We start from the raw sequence: 21,320 nt of genomic DNA, 5'->3' as shown, positions 1-21,320 counted from the left end.
TCCCCTCCACTCTGGTGATCTAAGGACCCCCGAGTCATCACATCCATTACTATACAGTGTATAGGACGTGAGGATGCTGAGGGACATTCCATTGCTGGGGGGGGGGTTGTGAGGCTGAAGGGAGCCATCTAGCAGCAAGCCGGGATCATGACTTAGATGAGTATGTCTCAATATCTGTTATTTTAGCTGCCCACTGCAAGGGTTAAGATTTTATTTGCCCGGAGTTCTTCTCTAAAGGTTATGTAAACCCCATCGCTGAACTTTTTATTGGTCGGTCTGTTAAATAGACCATTGAATGCTTTTATTTGTTCAGTAAGTGCAAAAAAATCCCTGTTGTTGATCCTGCCCGAAATCTTGCCAGCTGATAACTTCCTGTGCTCTCCGCCTGTGCTGCACTCTCATTAGTAGGGATGCACCGATACCGATACTCCGCATCAGCACCGATACTAGTATTTGGGCGAGTACTCGTCCAAATGTTCTGATGCCTAGCGCGATACTTCGGGTATCAGTAAGTCTGGCAGCGCATCATTACATGCTGCCCGGCTTCCTGATTGGCCTGATTTGACAAATGGACCAGAGATTGTATTTAAGGGCTTGTTCACACCAGGTTAGAATAAGTAACCCTCTTCCTGTCCTCGGAGCCGGCTTCCCGGCCAATCGGGAGTCGGGCAGCATGTAATGACCAAGAAGTGAAAATTTTTTAATTAAATCTACACTCCGGCCTTCCCGTCTGTCTTCTATCTGACCTCCGGCCTTCCCTTCAGCCTTGCACAGTTGTACCGGCAGGGATCATGGAGCCGGCTTCCCGGCCAATCAGGAAGCCGCGTCATTACGCGGCGCCCGGCTTCCTGATTGGCCAGAAAGCCGGCTCCATGCTTTCTCGTCATCTAGTGACGAGAAGCATGGGGACGGCTTCCCTGCTAATCAGGAAGCCGGGTGGCGAGTCATTACACACCGCCTGGCTTCCTGAATGGGACTTCCGGTACTTGGTATCGGAAAAAAAAATATCTGCACTTGATACCGAAATACCGTTATCGGTGCATCCCTAGTTATTAGCATTCCCAGCTACACTGTTACGGAAAAGGAGGAGCAGGGGGGGGATTCTGTAGACCTGTTCTGGAGTGACAACTCCCCTCATTGATACTGTACGGTGAGTGAGCGTTGTCAGTCAAGGACAGGAAGTGGGTTACTTGTGCTGGCCTGGTGTGAACAAGCCCTTAAATACAATCTCCGGTCCATTTGTCAAAAAGAAAATAAACCCGGGGTGGCTCTTTTATAATAAAAGGGCCAGGTACACAAAAATTAGCGGTTGTTGGTGAATGCAAATTGTCGCGCGTGACTTTTTTTTGGCCCGTTGCATGTAAAACGACATGCACTGCAACATAATCATTTTCTTTTAGATTCGCATAGTAGAATGTGTCTCTGTCATGCGCCATCATCTTCTTGGCGTTCTACTGCGCCAGGTCTATTGCGGTGAATATTGACAAACTCCATTTCTGAACCGTTATTTATTTGGCGCAGATTGCGAGACTTTTTATTTATTTTACACTGAAAGTGTAAAAAAAAGATAATAACAGAACCATTTAAAAGAAAAACAAATCAGTGATAGACGGTACTGGGCTCTCTGATATTTATTCCAGGATAACGGAGAACATTGTCCGGGGCGGTTATAAAACTTTGATGAATTGCTGGAAGACCGGCGTTCTTACGTTTTTTGCTTGCAGCCATTGTGACACGTGAGCAGTTTTCCCAGAGTCCGCAGTGCTGTGGATCCCGCTCTGTAGAGTTCTGTAGATTCCGAGGTTTCCACTTGCGGTTTTCACCATAAGAACCTTTTGAAAAAATGTTTTCTCTTTTCTTCCCTGAGGTTTCTGCTCCCATTAATTGGGCCTGTAATCTGGTTTCTGTCTCTGTGCCGTGTTTACACCCCGTGCGTCAGCCGCCATGAATTATTCCTGTATCACCCGGAGGAAAGCGAATACATACTCTCCGCCCCCCCGAGGCTGCGCCTTTGTCCTATACTATTCATGATCTATGTACACACATCGAGTTCTGTAACTTCTCTATGATGAATGCTGGATATCCAGAGCACAATGATCTCTATTTAAAGGAGAACTATGGGGTCAGGGCTTTTCCCCATAGTTCTCCTAAGGGTAACGGGAGGACACAAACTAACGGTATACTGAGACGCCGCAGCTAAAACGGATCCCGACAATTATGTCTGGATCCGCCCAGCTGCGTGAGTGACAGCTGGCTCTGCCTATCTAGAGGCAGAGCCAGCTGTACCCGCCCCCTCCCCCGTCCGTTCCGCCAGTCAGGGCTGGAGGATCGGAGCGGGGAGAGGGGAATCTTGCCCCTCCCCTGTCACGGCTCTCTGCAGGGACAAGATCGAGAAGTGAGTGAATGCCTGTATGTGTTCGCTCACCTCCCGATCTACTCAGCCGACCTGTGACAGTCTCTTTGTCACAGGTCGGCTAGAACTCTGAGGTGAGTGAAAAGCACTTCCTAGATAACTTAACTTCCATGTTGGGGTAGTAGATAATAAGGCTGGAGGACATCCAGCATTATCTAGCGCTTTTCTCTCCGGCCTGACCATCTGTGGCCCGCCCCTTTTCATTCATTGGCTTTAAGTTCTTTCAATCGTAGGGCTCAGCATCACATGTGGACATTACCTGGAGCACTCTGCATGCAAATACAGCCTGCCTAGGAACGCCCACTCCTCCAGACTGACACCCACCCATCAAAGCATTTGGATATATATATATTAATAATAATACCTACACCCAGGGCCGGATTTACATTCTCTGCTGCCCCAAGGCCAGGTCCTCAATGCGCCCCCCTACTTGCCAAACCCCCCCCACGGAGAATGGTAGACCTGCAGGCTGCACATCGCTTGTATAAAATAAGTGGCGGCTTCCCCTGCTGTACATTTAGTTCTTCTTGGCCATAGCGGGGCTAAATGTAGAAAACAACTACCCACCCGGCGCCCGGAACTGCATGTCCCAGGCATCAGGAGATAGGAGTTCCACACCCTTGCTGCCCCTCTGCTTCCTGCCTCCCTGAGGCCGGGCCTTGGTTGCCCATGACCCTGTCACTGGTTTTCCTTCCACGGACCACTTTTGGTAGGTCCTGATCACTGAAGACCGGGAACAAACAACAAGAGCTGCAGTGTTGGAGTTGCTCTGACCCAGTCGTCAGCCATCACAATTTGGCCCTTGTCAAAGTTGCTCAAATCCTTAGGCTTGCCCATTTCTTCTGCTTCCAACACCTCAACTTCAGGGACAAAATGTTGACTTGTTGCCTAATATATCCCACCCGCTTCCAGGTGTCATTGTAATATATCACCCACCCCCCACTTCCAGGTGTCATTGTATTATATCCCCCCCAGAGGCGGCTCTAGATTTTGCGAGGCCTTAGGCGAAACCTAAACATGAGGCCCCACTCAGGCGGTCTAACCAAGCTGGTGAGACCCTACGGAGCCCTGGTGCTGGTGAGACCCCCATCTCGCCCTGGTGAGACCCCACAGAGCCCTGGTTAAACCAGGGCTCCCCATAGGGCTCTCCAGGCTGTCACTCCAGTAATGGCCAGTGCTGGCCGTGTCTTGCGGGCGGGAGCTGGCAGGAGCGTGCAGGACGGTGTCCTCATCAGCTTCTCAAGCTAAACTCCGTCCTCCCAGCCAGAGATCCTCGTGAGGTGGATGGGAGGGGTGAGGTCTCTTCTCATTGGCTGGTGGGTGGAGCTCCTTCCAGAAGACCGAGTCGATGGCCCACACCGACGATCGAGGAAACGGATGAGCTCTCCCCCCACTTAGAGGTGCCATTGTCATATATCCCGCCCACTTCCAGGTGCCATTGTAATATATCCCCCCCCCACTTCCAGATGCCATTGTAATATATTTTGTCTAATATATCCCATCCACTTCCAGGGGCCATTAAAATTAGATAATCAATGTTAGTCACGTCACCTCTCAGTGGTCTGACCGGTGTATGTTATTTGTTTTACCTGCGGATAGGTTTGCGGTTCTGTTCTATCACTGATCCAGTAGAGAATCCTCCACCACACGTCTTAGTCAGGTGGGTGACCTCAGGTCTCAGGCTCATATCGCGGTCACCTCCCTTCTCCCTGACTTGCACCACCTACCTACCTATCTGCATGGAGGATCTTATGAACATATATAGGAATAATTCCATGGAGATGATTCATTTTGGTTACACATAATTCCAGGTGTCCGGCCAAGAGTACAACTCGGCCCTTTGTAAACATTTGTGTTGACTAAGATAATCTTTATAATCGGTTAAACAGAACCTTGGCTTCTTGTACGCACGCTGACATTTATAGTGCAGGATTGTATTGTGTTCTTAGTTAATGCAGCTGCATGGTCCTACAGCTTACCTCCATCTTTGATCCAGTCCTTGCACTAGGAGCTGATTGGCTGCTTCTGCCTGATACAGAGATAGTTTATTACATGGTGCCGGTTGCCCGGGTATTAACCCACTACATGTCAAGGATGCAGGCTAAGAGTGAACACAGCATAGAACTAATCTACTGTGACCCCATGGGATTAATTACCTCTCATAGAGGTATCCGTAACGACCCGACAATGACGAAAATACATTTGTCTCTAGAGTGATGGAGCCATTTTTGGTCATCCAGGTTCACAATCTACTTCCTTGACTGAGATGCCGACTCGGAAATGACACGATCATGTGCAGTTCTTGTCTGTTATCACAAATTTCTGACACAGATCAGCCCCTGATGCAGCCTCTCACCCTGTGACAATGTTAGTTAATTACTAGAGGAATTCTTCCTCCGGCCTGCAGCAGGCTAATGACGTCATCCCAGCCTAGGCAAAGTCATTGACTGGGGCTCAGTGACCCTTTTGAAAAATGAATGGACGAGGTGGAGATCGTGATGTCACCTTCCCCTCCTCTCCACCTTATCCAATGAGTGCACTCCTTGTATTCATTGAAAAAAAAATAGGAGTTTCCTAAATGTTAGCGGTGCCCTGCGGGTGCCTCCCTTATTTCATTGTGCAGAGGGGAAGCCGCTGGAGCTGCACTCGGAAGATCAGGGCTGTCACTGTAGGTAGTACGGACTACAGCAGTGATTTTCAGCATCCTCAGTGGCCCTCCAGAGATCAGATATGGATACTTACATTGAGCCACGCAGGACCAATGTAAGCTTCCTAAAAAAAGATCATTCCGGAAGTTCCCCTTTAAATTATATTTTTTTTAAATAGAGATCTGTACATCGGGAAAAAAGAGGGACGGAGGGATTAAGTTCCAAATGAGGGGAGGGGGGGATTGGGTTCCGAATGAGGGGAGGGAGGGATTAAGTTCCAAATGAGGGGAGGGAGGGATTGGGTTCCAAATGAGGGGAGGGAGGGATTAAGTTCCAAATGAGGGGAGGGAGGGATTGGGTTCCGAATGAGGGGAGGGAGGGATTGGGTTCCAAATGAGGGACTGTCACATAATGCGCGACAGTTGGCACCTATATTGGCCTCACTAGGCTCAGGCCTATCTGGCTTTCCCCCAAGGTTCAGCCAGGCCCATGTTGTTCCGTGTTGCCTATACAGGGCTCTGTTCCTGTGTACGGGGCACAATCAGGAGGGCGATGTGTCCTTCACTTCCAGTATAGTGACAATGACCCAGTCACTGTTTACTTATCGCACAATGCCTATACTGATGTGTTTGTTCCTCTGTAGAATGAATACACCCATATTCTGGATGTACTAACAATGCCCATTGTTTTACTGAGAATACAATAATGGGTTTTATATATATCCCACCTCACCCACTATCTGAGATGGGAAACCGGGACATAATGTGAGCCCTATACATAGTGCCATTGTTAAGTGCCAATCTAAAGAGTCTGAGATTCAGCAAACATTTACCAAGAACTTATTTCTCAATCCTTTTTAACTCAGAAGAACCTCTGCTGATAATTATTATATTTATATGTTACATAGGTGTAAACACAAAATGCTGACATAGGAATCAATTTAAGAATTGATTCAATTTAAGAATTTAAGACCATTACATTGGTGGTCAGTGAGGAAAGGTCCCGTTACATTGATGGTCAGTGAGGAAAGGCACCGTTACATTGGTGGTCAGTGAGGAAAGGCCCCGTTACATTGGTGGTCAGTGAGGAAAGGCTCTGTTACATTGGTGGTCAGTGAGGAAAAGCTCCGTTACATTGGTGGTCAGTGAGGAAAGGCTCTGTTACATTGGTGGTCAGTGAGGAAAAGCTCCGTTACATTGGTGGTCAGTGAGGAAAGGCTCTGTTACATTGGTGGTCAGTGAGGAAAAGCTCCGTTACATTGGTGGTCAGTGAGGAAAGGCTCTGTTACATTGGTGGTCAGTGAGGAAAAGCTCCGTTACATTGGTGGTCAGTGAGGAAAGGCTCTGTTACATTGGTGGTCAGTGAGGAAAAGCTCCGTTACATTGGTGGTCAGTGAGGAAAGGCTCTGTTACATTGGTGGTCAGTGAGGAAAAGCTCCGTTACATTGGTGGTCAGTGAGGAAAGGCTCTGTTACATTGGTGGTCAGTGAGGAAAAGCTCCGTTACATTGGTGGTCAGTGAGGAAAGGCTCTGTTACATTGGTGGTCAGTGAGGAAAAGCTCCGTTACATTGGTGGTCAGTGAGGAAAGGCTCTGTTACATTGGTGGTCAGTGAGGAAAAGCTCCGTTACATTGGTGGTCAGTGAGGAAAGGCCCCATTACATTGGTGGTCAGTGAGGAAAGGCTCTGTTACATTGGTGGTCAGTGAGGAAAAGCTCCGTTACATTGGTGGTCAGTGAGGAAAGGCCCCGTTACGTTGGTGGTGAGTGAGGAAAGGCCCCGTTACATTGGTGGTCAGTAAGGAAAGGCCCCGTTACATTGGTGGTCAGTGAGGAAAGGCCCCGTTACATTGGTGGTGAGTGAGGAAAGGCCCCGTTATATTGGTGGTGAGTGAGGAAAGGCCCCGTCTCATTGGTGGTCAGTGAGGAAAGGCCCCGTCTCATTGGTGGTCAGTGAGGAAAGGCCCCGTTACATTGGTGGTCAGTGAGGAAATGCCCCGTTACGTTGGCGGCCAGTGGAGAAAGGCCCATGTTACATTTACCAGTGGTAAGGATGCCTCCTTTTATAGATGGCTAAAAAGATCATTGGTGTCAATAGCTGCTGGAAGAGCTCAGAAAGAACAAGCTAGAGTGGGGAGAGAGTCCCAAGTTACCACTGCTGATCAGTTGCTAGGACCACCTGGTGTCCTAGCAACTAACCATAAGCGGCAGAGGTTGAATAATGACTGCGCCCCCTTCAAGTGGCATCCATGGCATGTGCCATATGTGTCTTGCCCTGGATACACCACTGACTGCAGCCTAAAGCTGCTTTGGGGACATCAAAAAAGAGGCCAGAACCTCCGTCAGATTTTTCAAGAAGTGAGAGGAAGTCTGACAAAACTGGACACAGAAGACAAAAAGGGAAGGACATTGACCGGGAATTTAACCCTTCCCCACTACATAGTTTTCCGGTAACAGTATGGCTCTATTGTTTCAGCTGGCTTATACTGCCACCTAGTGGTTAAAGCTATAAAGCTATGTGTGCTATACATGACCTAAATCTGTGTCTACCTGTGGTCCAAGGGCCACATGCAGCCTTCAGGTCCCATGCAGACACTGTTCTGTATTTCGGTGCTTACTCAGGCCCGTGAAGAAACAATAATCTCAGATTGGCTTCTAGTAGTTAAATGGTTGGGGTTATTTCTTACGCATTTTTTGTGCTGTTCATAATTTTTTATTTTTTCGTATACTTTTATATTGGATGTTCCTGAGAGCTATCGCTTAGTTTTGGATAGACTGGGGAAGGGTTAGACGATCAGTTAGGTATTTTTTTTTTTTTTCTGCCTGTGTCCTATTAGGGAGATTCACAATTTTACAGTTATCCCCAGCACAGGATGGTTGCGGCATGGTAGGTAGTGCAATGAAAATCTGCCTTGGTATCCAAAAAACCCAACGCATTCTGGCGGCAGTGTTGCCTTCTGAACACCGGACAGCTGCGATCCACCGCAGATCACTTTTCAGACAGTGGAGGAGCAGGGCCGTAACTCATGGGGCCCCATCGCAAAAATGTGATGAGGACCCCCCCTCTTTGAGCTGTGAATAACGAAGCCAAGATCCCAAAGGCTCCTCTTGTGTATCTGAAGGCTCTCTACACTGTAGACTTTACAGGGGATTAAAGTTGTCATCAACTGCAACCACTCCTACTCCTGCAAGTTGACCACCTATAACTGGGACAGGAAGTGCAGGGAAACCTCCCAAACGAGAACAGAAGTTCGAATACTGCTCCATCTTAATCAAAGTGCTATTAGAATTTCTGTTCTCGCCTTCCTCCTTTCCTGGCTGTCCTCCATGTACTAACTGTCCCTAACCATTTCATTTTGCGTTTTTTTTGGCTCCTTTAAGTTAAGAAACGCATTTCAGTAATCAGTTTACCAGAAACACTATAACACGTGCTGAGGTTATTACTCCTTGTAGAAAATTCCTGCGTCTCACCCCATGCCTCTTGTTCTCTCCCTGCAGGAGTTCTGCAATGATCCTCGCCTCTTTGTGGATGGCATCAGCTCCCACGACTTGCATCAGGGACAGGTCGGGAACTGCTGGTTTGTGGCGGCCTGCTCCTCGCTGGCTTCTCGAGAGGTCTTGTGGCAGAAGGTAAGGAGTGCGGGTCATTCACTATGGAACTGATCTCACCTGGAGCAGCCAAAGGTCATTTCTTGTGTAGAGACCTTGGAGCTGATCAACGATGGACAAAAGGAAATGAGCAACAAATTGGAGATGGTGTCCTCGCCAACCAGACGTTTTCCACCTTCCATTTTATAGAATTATAAAGCAAGCATTCTAAGTGGTCACCAGGTGGAAGAGCTCCAACATGGTTCTCATTTCCCTTTCTATGGTTTTAACACATCACTTGTGTAGTAAAATGCAGTTATTTTGACGTGTCTTTTATTGAATGCTTTTGATGTGGAGCGTTTTGTGTGTTCTGTTTTAGGTGTATTTTGGTGCACGTACATTTTACTAAACGTGTGTGCATTGGTCCTAAACCAAGGTGTTAGTCTTGCCTCAGGTGGCAGAAGCTTAGATTTTTATGGTGGAAGGTCCATCTGAAAACATCCGGCAAGGTGGCTATCACTGGGGCTTCCCTACATTGGACAGAAAAAACATATAAACAGCGCTCTCGGATGGGCAACAAATTAGCTTAGAGGTGTGTGTGCAGCCCTGGAAAACAGGAGGAGAACCTGTGGATTGTAAATATTCAAAAAACCAAGAAAGGGCGCAGAGAACACTGGCTAGTTAACAAAGTAGTGATGAAAAACTGAAGGTGGTGGCACTTACGTGTGAATGCCAGGATCTGGAGATGGACGGCCGGTATGGAGGATCGGGGCACTCGTGGTGTGGTGTCCGACTGTGATCGATGTATTAATCCAAGAGGTATATCCACGGGAGAGTGTAGATGAGAAGAGGGGACTTCGTCTGAAGTGCCGTGAGGGGTCTGTGCGGTGTGGGAGAGAGGCAGGGGGATCGCTGTGTTATCGGCAATAGGCAGCGGGCAATGGACGGGGCTGTAACAGCCGCAGCTGTGTGTGTCTCAGCGAGCGGTAACTGTCAGATCTGCTGGGGACCATGTGCAGAAGCAGCTGGCAGAAGCCGCAAGTCGAATCCAATGACGTGTTGGAGAGGGATCATTCAGACAGGAACCGGGTGTTGGATAGGGCTGTGGCAGCCGTGGCCGCGTGTGTCAACGAGCCGTCTCTGTCGGGTCTGCTGGGGACAGTCAGACGCCGGGGCTCGAGTTGATGGTGGAGTGGAGGGGGATCCAAGAGCGGACGAGAGCGACGCGTTTCGAGGTCTTGCCTCTTGCCTCAGCCCCGTCCATTGCCCGCTGCCTATTGCCGATAACACAGCGATCCCCCTGCCTCTCTCCCACACCGCACAGACCCCTCACGGCACTTCAGACGAAGTCCCCTCTTCTCATCTACACTCTCCCGTGGATATACCTCTTGGATTAATACATCGATCACAGTCGGACACCACACCACGAGTGCCCCGATCCTCCATACCGGCCGTCCATCTCCAGATCCTGGCATTCACACGTAAGTGCCACCACCTTCAGTTTTTCATCACTACTTTGTTAACTAGCCAGTGTTCTCTGCGCCCTTTCTTGGTTTTTTGAATACCAACATTGGACACCAGACCTCACCAATCTCATGAATGGCCAGCTCCTTGACCCACCAGCCATCTTCTGGATGTAAACAGGACAGACTGAGGTTGCCTCAGGTGGTACACGCTAGAAAGGACATCTTCTCTGCTATTCAGGTCCCTGAGGAAATACAATAGCACCACCCAGAGACCCGACTGAATGTTTATGTACCCTTTTTTCTGGAATTGCTCCCCCCAAGATAATTATATCCATTCCCCAATTTCCTTTATAGCAGTTTACAGTTCTCTAACAAAACTCACTGATTGAAGGAGAGTATAGGATTGCCACCTTTTGACTGTGGGACAACTGAATGGAGGGGAGCGGTAGATTGTGTTACGCTATGTGAGCCACAAAAAAAGTGTCAGTGGTCTAATAAAAATAGGGGTTGGTTATTGTAAGTGGGTTTAGCTTATTAGAACTGGTTGTGGATCAATGTGTGTGATGTCAGGGGCACTTTAAACTGACGCTAAACTCAGTGCATTCCGCGCCAATTCTAGCCAGAACACACTGCATGGCATTGCCACCGGCTCACTATGTTGTGGGGCAGGAAGAGGGGTGGCGGGCCATTGAAGTGAATGGCCACGCCCTCCGGCCCGCAATGTGATCGGCCACACGAGAACGCAAGGCACATTATGGCTGTGCATTGCGTGGCTACGGTGCCATTCACGTCAATGGACCACCACGCCCCCTCCTGCCCCACAGCATAGTGAGCCGGCCCCAATGCAATGCAGTGCGTACTGGCCAGAATCGTGCCGGAACGCACTGTGTCTGGTGTGAACGAGGCCTTAAAAAATACAGTACATTTCAGAACCTTAAAGGAGAACTATGAGGTGAGTGCTTTTCACTCACCTCATAGTTCTAGCCGACCTGTGACAATGAGACTGTCACAGGTCGGCTCAGTAGATCGGGAAGTGAGCGAACACATACCGGCGTTCGCTCACCTCTCCATCCTGTCACGCTGACTGGCGGAACGGACGGGGGAGGGGGCGGGTACAGCTGGCTCTGCCTCCTAGATAGGCAGAGCTAGCTGCCAGTCACGCAGCTGGGCGGATCCAGGCATAATTGTCGGGATCCGCTTCAGCTGCGGCGTCTCAGTATACCGCGAGCTACAGCTCGCGTTATACTGAGCCTAGGGTGACGGGAGGACGCTAGTTTGTGTCCTCTCGTTACCCTAAGGAGAACTATGGGGAAAAGCCCTAACCCCATAGTTCTCCTTTAACTATGAACAACAATGTATCTTATTTGTGTATCACTCGGCTGTAGATCCTCAAATCATCTCTGAATTGGTGCTGACACTGTCCTTCCTTCTGGAGGGGGGCTACTTTTGTTCCCCATGGCCCCTGTGTGTGTTGTAAAGTAGTCACCGCTCCAAGTTCGCTTCCGGGATGGACTACAATCTCAATACAAATTAGGAAACTAAACCTGAGATTGTAGTCCATCACAGGAGTGAGCATGGAGCACATTTAGCAAAATGTGCTGGTTTGTCACTCCTTTATGTGGCTATTGCACTTTGCAATAGCCAATAGCAAACTAGCTAATGCACCTGCCCACTGCTGCTGTCACCTTTGCTATCTGCCATCATTTAAGCCCCCCTCTGCGGATTGGGTGGGGGAAGAGGGCACCTCACTGAAATGAGAGGGACACCTCCCTGAAATTGCTTCTTTCAGGTTGGGATCCCTGGTTATATATCATAGGGGAAGGGTATGTCTATGGGGAGGCACTGGACAGATGTGCAAGAAACCAAAGGACAGACACTCCAATCCTGACAGAAGCAGCTCACACCCAACCCAGCTGCCACTTCACCACCATTCCTCTTCCAAGCTGAGGCCCACCTGGAGGTGAGTGCGAGAGAAAGATAAAGAACCCAGGAGTAGAAAACTTGAAAGGGGGATACAAGTTATGGAAATGGTTGCCATAGGGAGGGCTCAGAATGACTTGGCTGTGAGCAGAGCGACCACTACAACATGTCCAGCTTTGAAGGCTGCCGGTTACTTTCTTTGAGGCCTCTAGCAAGGGACTCTTTATTTCAAGCACCTGCAACCCTGTACAACTAGACTGCAGGGGACCCAACTTTTCACCTGTAGTGTGTGCAGTTCAAAACCAGCCAGGTGACAACATTAGGAAAGAGCAGAAAGATGCCTTCATCAGTAATCCACTGCTCCTTCACTATCCAATCACAGCCTAGAGCAAGATGTATTGCTTTGACTTCAGTGGAGAAGAGTAAGTGGTCAGGACTTTGTATAGTGTCCGGATTAGGAAACTTGCTGAACAGGATTACTGTACAGTTCTTTTGGCAAGCAAGTCCGTTCACAGAGATGTATTTCAGCTGTGTATATAGACATTTGTCAACACGAATACTTTATTCAGCTTTTTCCTCAGATACTGGTAATGTACTCTCACACACCCAGCTATAGATTGAGCTGGGACTGACTCGGATATCTTATTTTGCGCTGTAGCTGTGTTATTCTTCCCCATGGGGGTCACACGCGTAGGTCAGAAGAGTCTACAGAGGACTCATTAGATTGGTTTCCCTGTGCAGTTGCCTGGAAGCGTTTCGGTTCCCCCTGCCTCCCTGGAGAGCAGAATCCGCTGTTTGTTCCAGCAAACGCAGCGTAATATTTACTCACTCTTATGTCTGTTTTCATAAAATACATGGTGGGAGGTTTAATTCCATCACAGATGCATTATCAAGGGTAAAGTTTGTAATTTGTACTATATCCCTGAAAACAATAAAGAGGAATAACACAGCTAGTGTAATTACACCAGATGCATGATTATATGGAATGGCTACATACTAGCTGAAAGCTGAGATGAAGCTTACAGTGGGAGTATGTGCTGTGGAAGCAGGAAGGTGTGGTGCTTAGGTAGGTTTGGGCATAGCCTGATTGGGTGGTGGTGTCATGTCTGCTGATGCCCACTAGCTGAACACTTCTATATGATCGATTGAACAAAATATAGATTGTTCCACTCACTGTAGTCCCCCTTGCTCCCCAAAGTCCCATTTATGTCACCTGGCCACCTGTTCTTCATCGCATTGACAGATACGTACTCTTGGGCAACCCAGGCATTTATGTTTCTTTTGGTCGCTTTTTTTAGTGGGCCATAACTAAGGGTATAACTAAGATGCAGCTTACCATGGTATTAAGTGCTCTGGAAGCTGAAGGGTGGGACGGGGTGGTATTTGGGTTGGTTGGTGCAAATCCTGATTGGGTGGTGGTGTCATGTCTGCAGATGCCCACAAGCTGACCACTTCTGGGATAAATGATCGATTGAACACAATACACAATAAAGTTACACAGCTTGGGTTGCCCAAGAGTACATATGTGTCTATGCAATGGGTGGCCACGTGACACAAATGGGACTTTGTGGAGCAAGGGGGATGATCACTGTTACCCGCCTTGCTCCCCAAAGTCCTATTTGTCTCACGTGGCCACCCATTGCATAGACACATATGTACTCTTGGGCAACCCAAGCATTCACATTTTTTTTATTTGGCCAGGATCATGGGGTACAACTTTTTCAAAGGTTTTGAGGACAATTACACTTTGAAAAAAAGAAGCCTCTTCCTTATCCCAAAAATAATCCAACATAGAAACCCCCATCACCCACTTCATGACCTGGCCCTCTTGGGTATTTACATCCAACCCAAGATGCTAGCCACACTTGTTCACTTAGTTCCTTAGCCTTGAATAGAGCCATACACCTACCCTAGAGACACTAGGGGTACAGCCCTATCTAAGTCTATGGAGAGTTACTGCACAAGTACGGCCAGTGTTCGAGAAGATTTTGGGCCCAAGGATGCAAACATTGGCCACTGCCATCACTAATAGGTAAATAAACACATGAATGGGGAAGAGGGTGGGTACTGGGTTACGTTCGATTGAGAAGATCTGGCAGGTAGGCTGTTGCGTGGGTTTTTTTGCCTTGTTAAAGGAACAGTTGTCCTTTAAACACGTTCCTTATGTTTTTCATAGGAAATGTAGCTATTTGGGCAAAATTGCTATTAAAACTCTAAGATCACCCCAAATTGATTTCAGTACTGGCCGTGACTATTGAATCTTACCCTTACCCGTTTTAGGATTCGCTGAGGTTACTGGCTCTGCACCCCAACTGTACCAGTTAAACAAAAGCAAGGTGAACTCGGGTGCGGAGAGCTGACCGCTTGGGATGGGCAGCTGATGGTGGAGCCAAAGTGCTGGAACTCGCCCAACTCTAAAATATCACATTTAGTGGACTGAACCATTATTATTCATCTTCAGAACTTGCCCTTTCTTAATTCTTCTTGTGATGAGATTAAAATGGAAGTCTAAGATCCATTCTCATAGTAACAGTAATGTGACCTCTAGAAATTAGATTAATGTTATTACTTCACAATATATTAATGTCTTTTGTAGCTGACTAATTCCACGGTCAGATGAGGGTATTCCTCTGTGCCATCTAATGAGCTACAGAGGCACAAATGACCTCCCGTCTCACATTCTTTTATTAAAATAAATCTTTGTCTGTATGACCCCACAGCAGCCAGTCCAAGCCCAACTCTCCGGGCACCATGACTTCCATAGCCTAAGCGGGGGTTAGCAGTGCCGGGACAAGGAGATAAGGCTAAAGTACACCTCACCATGAGCTGTGGACTTACTTCCCCACGCTGGATGCCAGACCTCACCTTGCTTTAACAAGTTGGGATGCCGAATTTAAGATCTCAACTGAATCATGATCACAATGAAACAAAGGTGAAAAAAAAGTATTAAAAGCAAATAAATACATCTACCGTCTGGGACATCCGGCAAGGTGGTTATCATGGTAACAGTTATCATGATCACTGTTACCCGCCTTGCTCCCCAAAGTCCTATTTGTCTCACGTGGCCACCCATTGCATAGACACATATGTACTCTTGGGCAACCCAAGCATTCACATTTTTTTTATTTGGCCAGGATCATGGGGTACAACTTTTTCAAAGGTTTTGAGGACAATTACACTTTGAAAAAAAGAAGCCTCTTCCTTATCCCAAAAATAATCCAACATAGAAACCCCCATCACCCACTTCATGACCTGGCCCTCTTGGGTATTTACATCCAACCCAAGATGCTAGCCACACTTGTTCACTTAGTTCCTTAGCCTTGAATAGAGCCATACACCTACCCTAGAGACACTAGGGGTACAGCCCTATCTAAGTCTATGGAGAGTTACTGCACAAGTACGGCCAGTGTTCGAGAAGATTTTGGGCCCAAGGATGCAAACATTGGCCACTGCCATCACTAATAGGTAAATAAACACATGAATGGGGAAGAGGGTGGGTACTGTTTTTTTTTTAGTGCAATCTTTATTTATTGAGAACATTTTTCATATACAAATCAACCTGGCATAGCATGGTATCATCACAGATAATGATAATCAGATGTTTGAGCAAGGGCCTGATACGGGACAATGCAGGTATTCAAGTCTCACAGAGTAGTCTGCAACAAGGGTACGAGACCATTCGCTACACCCGCCCTAGTGCGTAAACCCCACTGTTCCAGTGACTCGGAAGTAAAATAAATGTTAAAAAGAGAAACTGCATACATAACGGAGTACCCTTTCCCTCTTGTACAAGGGAAACAAGGGACAAATAGCACTCAGGGAAAGGACATAGACAGAGAAACATGACAACTAGGGGGTAACAGAGAGAGGTACAAGGAAAGAGAGAAGAGCAAGAAAATCAAAGTGGGTGCAGGAGAACAGTCCTGCCACTTTTTGTACCCCCCTCCTGCTAAAGCGTCCAAGGCAGTTGCCTCTTGGCCCAGCCCTGGGGCTTGGTATGTGTTTGTATTGTAATGTGGACTTTGGAACTCTTCTTTGGATGGCACAGCTCCCACAGTACTTTAGGTCCACCAGCGACATAGTTTCTCCACGTTAGATAGACCCCAGCTGTAGTGTTATGTCTTCACCCTTACCAAGGCACAGCCACAGGCTGCAATTGTAAATGGGCAAGTGTTGGTAGAGGTGAGACATGATGGGTGTGCTGGTGTCTAACACCTGAATCACTGCAGAGGTGGAGAGTTGGTCAGATGTACATCGGTAACTGTACTACCTAGACATGTGCGATTAGTTTAGTTCCGGATCAAAATTCAGACGAATTTTCCAAAATTTGGACACATCCGAATCCCAATGCATCCAAATGTATCCGAATCTGAATTTCCATTTCCGAATTTCGGATCCCGTCTGAATTTCGTTCCAAAACTAAACTGAATCGGACATGTGACTTCTCTGGCCTATCAGATGTGTTTTTCGGATTAATGCATCCGAATGGGTCTGAAGACGAATTTTCGTTACGGCAGTATGGGAGCCATATACAGTATATACATATAATACTAAAGCTGAGGCTCCTAGACCCGCAAGTCATTCGGGGTCCTGAATTTCCAAATTGCATTTGGGAGCTCCTGAATGCCATTCGGGTCTGAATGGCATTTGCGCAAATACTGTGCGACATAAAAAAACTAGCATCTTTTTATTCTACAGGGCCTCTGCTTTCAGAACATATATCATTGTTTGGGGGTCTGACGCTGTTTTCTAGCCAAAAATGTAGATTTTATCATGTGTGTGCAAGTGTAAGAAATTGCTCTGGGCAGCAAGTGGTTAATTATTGACAAATTTGGCAATGTAGTTTTTTGTTTTCTAAAAATGGAGTTTTGCTTTAACAAGTTGGGATTCTAAATGTAGGATCTCAACTGAATCATGATTACAATGAAACAACACTAGTCTGTGGTTAATAAAGGACAAATCTGTGGTCTAGTTAAGGTTATGAAATCATTAATCCAGAGATTAAATACATCTACCGTCCGGACTTCGGCACGCAGAAGCTTAGATCTTTATGGTGGAAGGTCCGCCTTAAAACACCCGGCAAGGTGGTAATCCCGGGGACTTCCCCACGCTGGATGCCAGACCTCACCTTGCTTTAACAAGTTGGGATGCCGAATTTAAGATCTCAACTGAATCATGATCACAATGAAACAAAGGTGAAAAAAAAGTATTAAAAGCAAATAAATACATCTACCGTCTGGGACATGCGGCAAGGTGGTTATCATGAGGGCTCCCCAACACTGGATGACAGACCTCACCTTGCTCTAACAAGCTGGGATGCTGATTTAGGATCTTGACTGAATCATGATTACCATGGTACAACGTAATCTGTGGTTAATAAGGGACAAAACTGTGGTCTAGTTAGTGTTATAAGATTAAATACATCTACCGTCTAGACTTCGGCAAGCAGAAGCTCAGATTTTTATGGTGGAAGGTCCACCTTAAAACACCCGGCAAGGTGGTCATCCCGGGGACTTCCCAACAATGGATGACAGACCTCACCTTGCTCTAACAAGCTGGGATGCTGATTTAGGATCTTGACTGAATCATGATTACCATGGTACAACGTAATCTGTGGTTAATAAGGGACAAAACTGTGGTCTAGTTAGTGTTATAAGATTAAATACATCTACCGTCTAGACTTCGGCAAGCAGAAGCTCAGATTTTTATGGTGGAAGGTCCACCTTAAAACACCCGGCAAGGTGGTCATCCCGGGGACTTCCCAACAATGGATGACAGACCTCACCTTGCTCTAACAAGCTGGGATGCTGATTTAGGATCTTGACTGAATCATGATTACCATGGTACAACGTAATCTGTGGTTAATAAGGGACAAAACTGTGGTCTAGTTAGTGTTATAAGATTAAATACATCTACCGTCTAGACTTCGGCAAGCAGAAGCTCAGATTTTTATGGTGGAAGGTCCACCTTAAAACACCCGGCAAGGTGGTCATCCCGGGGACTTCCCAACAATGGATGACAGACCTCACCTTGCTCTAACAAGCTGGGATGCTGATTTAGGATCTTGACTGAATCATGATTACCATGGTACAACGTAATCTGTGGTTAATAAGGGACAAAACTGTGGTCTAGTTAGTGTTATAAGATTAAATACATCTACCGTCTAGACTTCGGCAAGCAGAAGCTCAGATTTTTATGGTGGAAGGTCCACCTTAAAACACCCGGCAAGGTGGTCATCACTGGGACTTCCCAACATTGGACACCGGATCTCACCAATCTTATGAGCCGCCAGCTCCTTGACCCTCCAGCCATCTTCTGGATGAACACAGGACAGACTGAGGTTGATTGCAATGAAGCAGATGCACAAGAATTTGGAGAAAGGTTGTGCGAGCTAGCCAAAATCCGAAAGGTCATGTACTTCGTCTTTGCCTTCTTAGATGGGGCCGATCCCTCCAACATCCAATGTTCGGTTGGCTTCAAAGCCTGAAAGACTCTTATTTTGGTGCTATATGAAGGTTGGGAAAGAACAGTGACAGGGTTGATTGACTAATGAGGTCTAAATTGATCATTTGATGTAATCTATTCCATTTCCTCAATTTAATTTAATTTATTTATTTTTACCATATTCGTTGTCTTCACAGAACAATTCAACACAGAATGTGTGTGAAGCTAATGTGGCCATGCGGTCATTGTGCAGCATTGCCGCCATTATGCGACTGCACCATGACAAAGGTCGGGTTTCATTACAGACCACCTCATCTAGATATCAATGTATATCCACTTGCAGATCCAACGCAAACATTTCAAAAAATAGTTTGATTCAATGGTCTGAGTCTTATGTTCTCCACAAGTCTCCATGCTTTAAACTGCAAGTTTGGGCAAAACTTTCAATGTGTGCCACATTGAACGTTTTGCCCAAACTTGCAGTTTAAAGCTTTTCAACTTTTCAACTTTTCTAAAGAACAACCCCAATTCCATCCCTGTTAACGGATTGATTGCTTTTTGGCTTTCATTTCGATTGTTTTGTTAATTAATATCTGATTCTCTAGTGAGCTTAAAGCAGAACTATGGGGTCAGGGCTTTTCGCCATAGTTCTCCTAAGGGTCACGGGAGGACATAAACTAGCGTCCTCCCGTCACCCAAAGCTCAGTATACCGTGAGCTACAGCTTGCAGTATACTGAGACGCCGCAGCCGGGTAGGAAACCAACATTACTGTCTGGATCCACCCAGCTGCGGGATTGACAGCTGGCTCTGCCTATCTAGAGGCAGAGCCAGCTGTGCCTGCCCCCTCCCCCGTCCGTTTTGCCAGTCAGCACTGGAGGATCGGACAGGGGAGGGGGGGAATCCCTGCAGGGAGCCGTTTGTGACAGTCACGGCTCTCTGCAGGGATAGATCGAGAAGTGAGCGAGCGACGGTATGTTTTCGCTCACTTCCCTATCTACTGAGCCGACCTGTGACAGTTTCATTGTCAAAGGTCGGCTCAGATTATGAGGCTGAGTGAAAATCACTCGCCTCATAATTCTCCTTTAACATATGATAAAAGAGAAAGAAAAGTTTAACTGCTCATTTATGTATATTTAACCCCTAACACTGAACTACTTTTATTTGTTCCCTATTGGTATAATCTCTCTCTCTTTCTCTCTCTCTCTCTTTCTCTCTCTCTCTCTCTCTCTTTCTCTCTCTTTCTCTCTCTCTCTCTCAACTGGAGCAGACAAAATCAGGAGAGGCTGTGCAAGGCAACCAATCAGCTCCTATCTTTCATTTTCAAATCTTAAGTGAGCAAACTGAAGAGAGAAGCTTCGCTCGCTCTCTCTCTCTCTCGCACTCTCCCTCTCTCGCGTGTCAGACCGTCCTTTTAAATGTGTGGTTTTTCACCTGAACTTTTAACAAATATTTCCAATTTTCCACTTCCTTTTGATTATTTTTTGGCAGCTTTCCTCTTTAAATGTTTTGCTGTGAAATTGAATTTTTTTTTTTTACGATGTTCACCACAAATCTGCCACTCTGTGTTCTCATAGTAAAAATTTATATACTTCTTAAAAAATATATTTATATATATAATGATGTGTCCCATGATCAATAAAGTGCTTTTTTTACATTTACTCTCCTATATCATTGTTCTATTTTATCATTTTGTTTTATCTGTTCAGTTCTGTAGTTAGAACAGATTATTTGGTGCTAATGTTATTTGCTATAATTGTTCTCACAGTCAGGCTTAAGCTGGTCATACACAGATCGAAATCGATTCTTTTGAATCAGTCAAAATTCAATCTATGGGCGGCTGGGCCCCCTGGCACCATTTTGCTCAACAAAAGTTAGTTTTCAATTGACTTTTGTTAAAGGAGCCGGGTGGAAAATTGTAGGCCGAACAGTGACTGCGGCCGGTCATGGGTAGCTTAAGTTGCAAAATACTGTATGTGGTTGGCTCATGCTCTATGCCAGTGGTTCTCAACCTGTGGGTCGCGACCCAAAAGTGGGTCGCAACCCACAGTTGAGGGGGTCCCCACATGCCTTGTGCTGCTCTAGGTAAGAGCTCCTCAGCCTCCTCCTAGCGCGGCAGTGTCAATTCTCATAGATGGCGCTGCAGAGGCCAGAGAGGATCAGAGAGAGGGGAGCAGGCAGGAGTGAGGGGATGTGAGTGCTTGATCACCACAGAGCCCGCACTGGGCACCACAGAGCCCGCTCTGGACGCCAACAGAGGGTCCCACTAGCCATCTGAGAGCCTGCATAGCCTCCCAAGAGCCCACAAAGATACTAATATCAGTGCATCCCTAAATTTTACCGTTGGGGGTCACCACAACGTGGCAAATGTTTCCAAGGGGTCCCGGCCCTAGAAAGGTTGAGAACCACTGCTCTATGCAATGGGGAATTGGGGGGAATTCGAGGGAGTGGAGATCAAATCTGTAGCCCTCGATACCCTTTGTAACCCACCAATGCCTTCAGCTAGGTCTCCTAATTCCTCATTCTATCTGCTCAGTAGAAGCTGGCCCCATTACTTCTCACACCATTAAAGCCAAATGCGGGGTATACGCGGTTAGAATCTCATTTGTTTTTTTGGAACATATGTTCAATTTTCTAATGGTTAATGGGGACAAATTCATGACTGCAGTGATGGAAAAAATATCCATGGAGCAAAACAACAAGCAAAATTCTAACAGTGAATGTGGTTTTCATTTGGAAACTCCATTCATTCCAAAATCGAAAGTTAAATCCAAAGGAAATGCTCATAAAATCTACAAGTGTATGGCCGGCTTAACTTCAGATATATATTATTTACATATATATAT

The 21,320-nt window shown here is 46.7% G+C and overlaps 2 protein-coding genes across 2 annotated transcripts in view; both read left to right on the top strand.

Annotated features, from left to right (window-relative positions):
* CAPN5 (calpain 5) overlaps nucleotides 1-21,320 on the top strand; it is an 86,722-nt gene that overhangs the window by 39,585 nt on the left and 25,817 nt on the right. Inside the window, exon 3 of the mRNA XM_018569754.1 lies at nucleotides 8,557-8,688. Coding sequence (XP_018425256.1) covers nucleotides 8,557-8,688 — 132 coding nt within the window. The remainder of the gene's footprint in view (nucleotides 1-8,556; nucleotides 8,689-21,320) is intronic.
* Nucleotides 9,658-18,519, top strand: OMP (olfactory marker protein). The gene is made up of 3 exons (XM_018569753.1): nucleotides 9,658-9,807; nucleotides 12,004-12,072; nucleotides 18,169-18,519. The coding sequence occupies exons 1-3, from the start codon at nucleotides 9,658-9,660 to the stop codon at nucleotides 18,517-18,519; spliced, it is 570 nt and encodes a 189-aa protein (XP_018425255.1).

The sequence above is a fragment of the Nanorana parkeri genome, unplaced genomic scaffold, assembly GCF_000935625.1.
Source record: "Nanorana parkeri isolate BGI_ZX_2015 unplaced genomic scaffold, ASM93562v1 scaffold1389, whole genome shotgun sequence".
Classification (NCBI taxonomy): domain Eukaryota; kingdom Metazoa; phylum Chordata; class Amphibia; order Anura; family Dicroglossidae; genus Nanorana; species Nanorana parkeri.
The sequence above is the reverse complement of the archived record's forward strand: the minus strand, read 5'-3'. Positions and strand labels throughout refer to the sequence as shown.

Excerpts from the sequence above, each read along its gene's own strand:
- OMP (XM_018569753.1), top strand. The coding sequence starts at position 9,658 with ATGTGCAGAAGCAGCTGGCAGAAGCCGCAAGTCGAATCCAATGACGTG. Across the intron at positions 9,808-12,003 it reads TGTCGGGTCTGCTGGGGACA|AAGCAGCTCACACCCAACCC; the intron begins GTCAGACGCCGG and ends CAATCCTGACAG. Across the intron at positions 12,073-18,168 it reads AAGCTGAGGCCCACCTGGAG|TGTTATAAGATTAAATACAT; the intron begins GTGAGTGCGAGA and ends TGGTCTAGTTAG.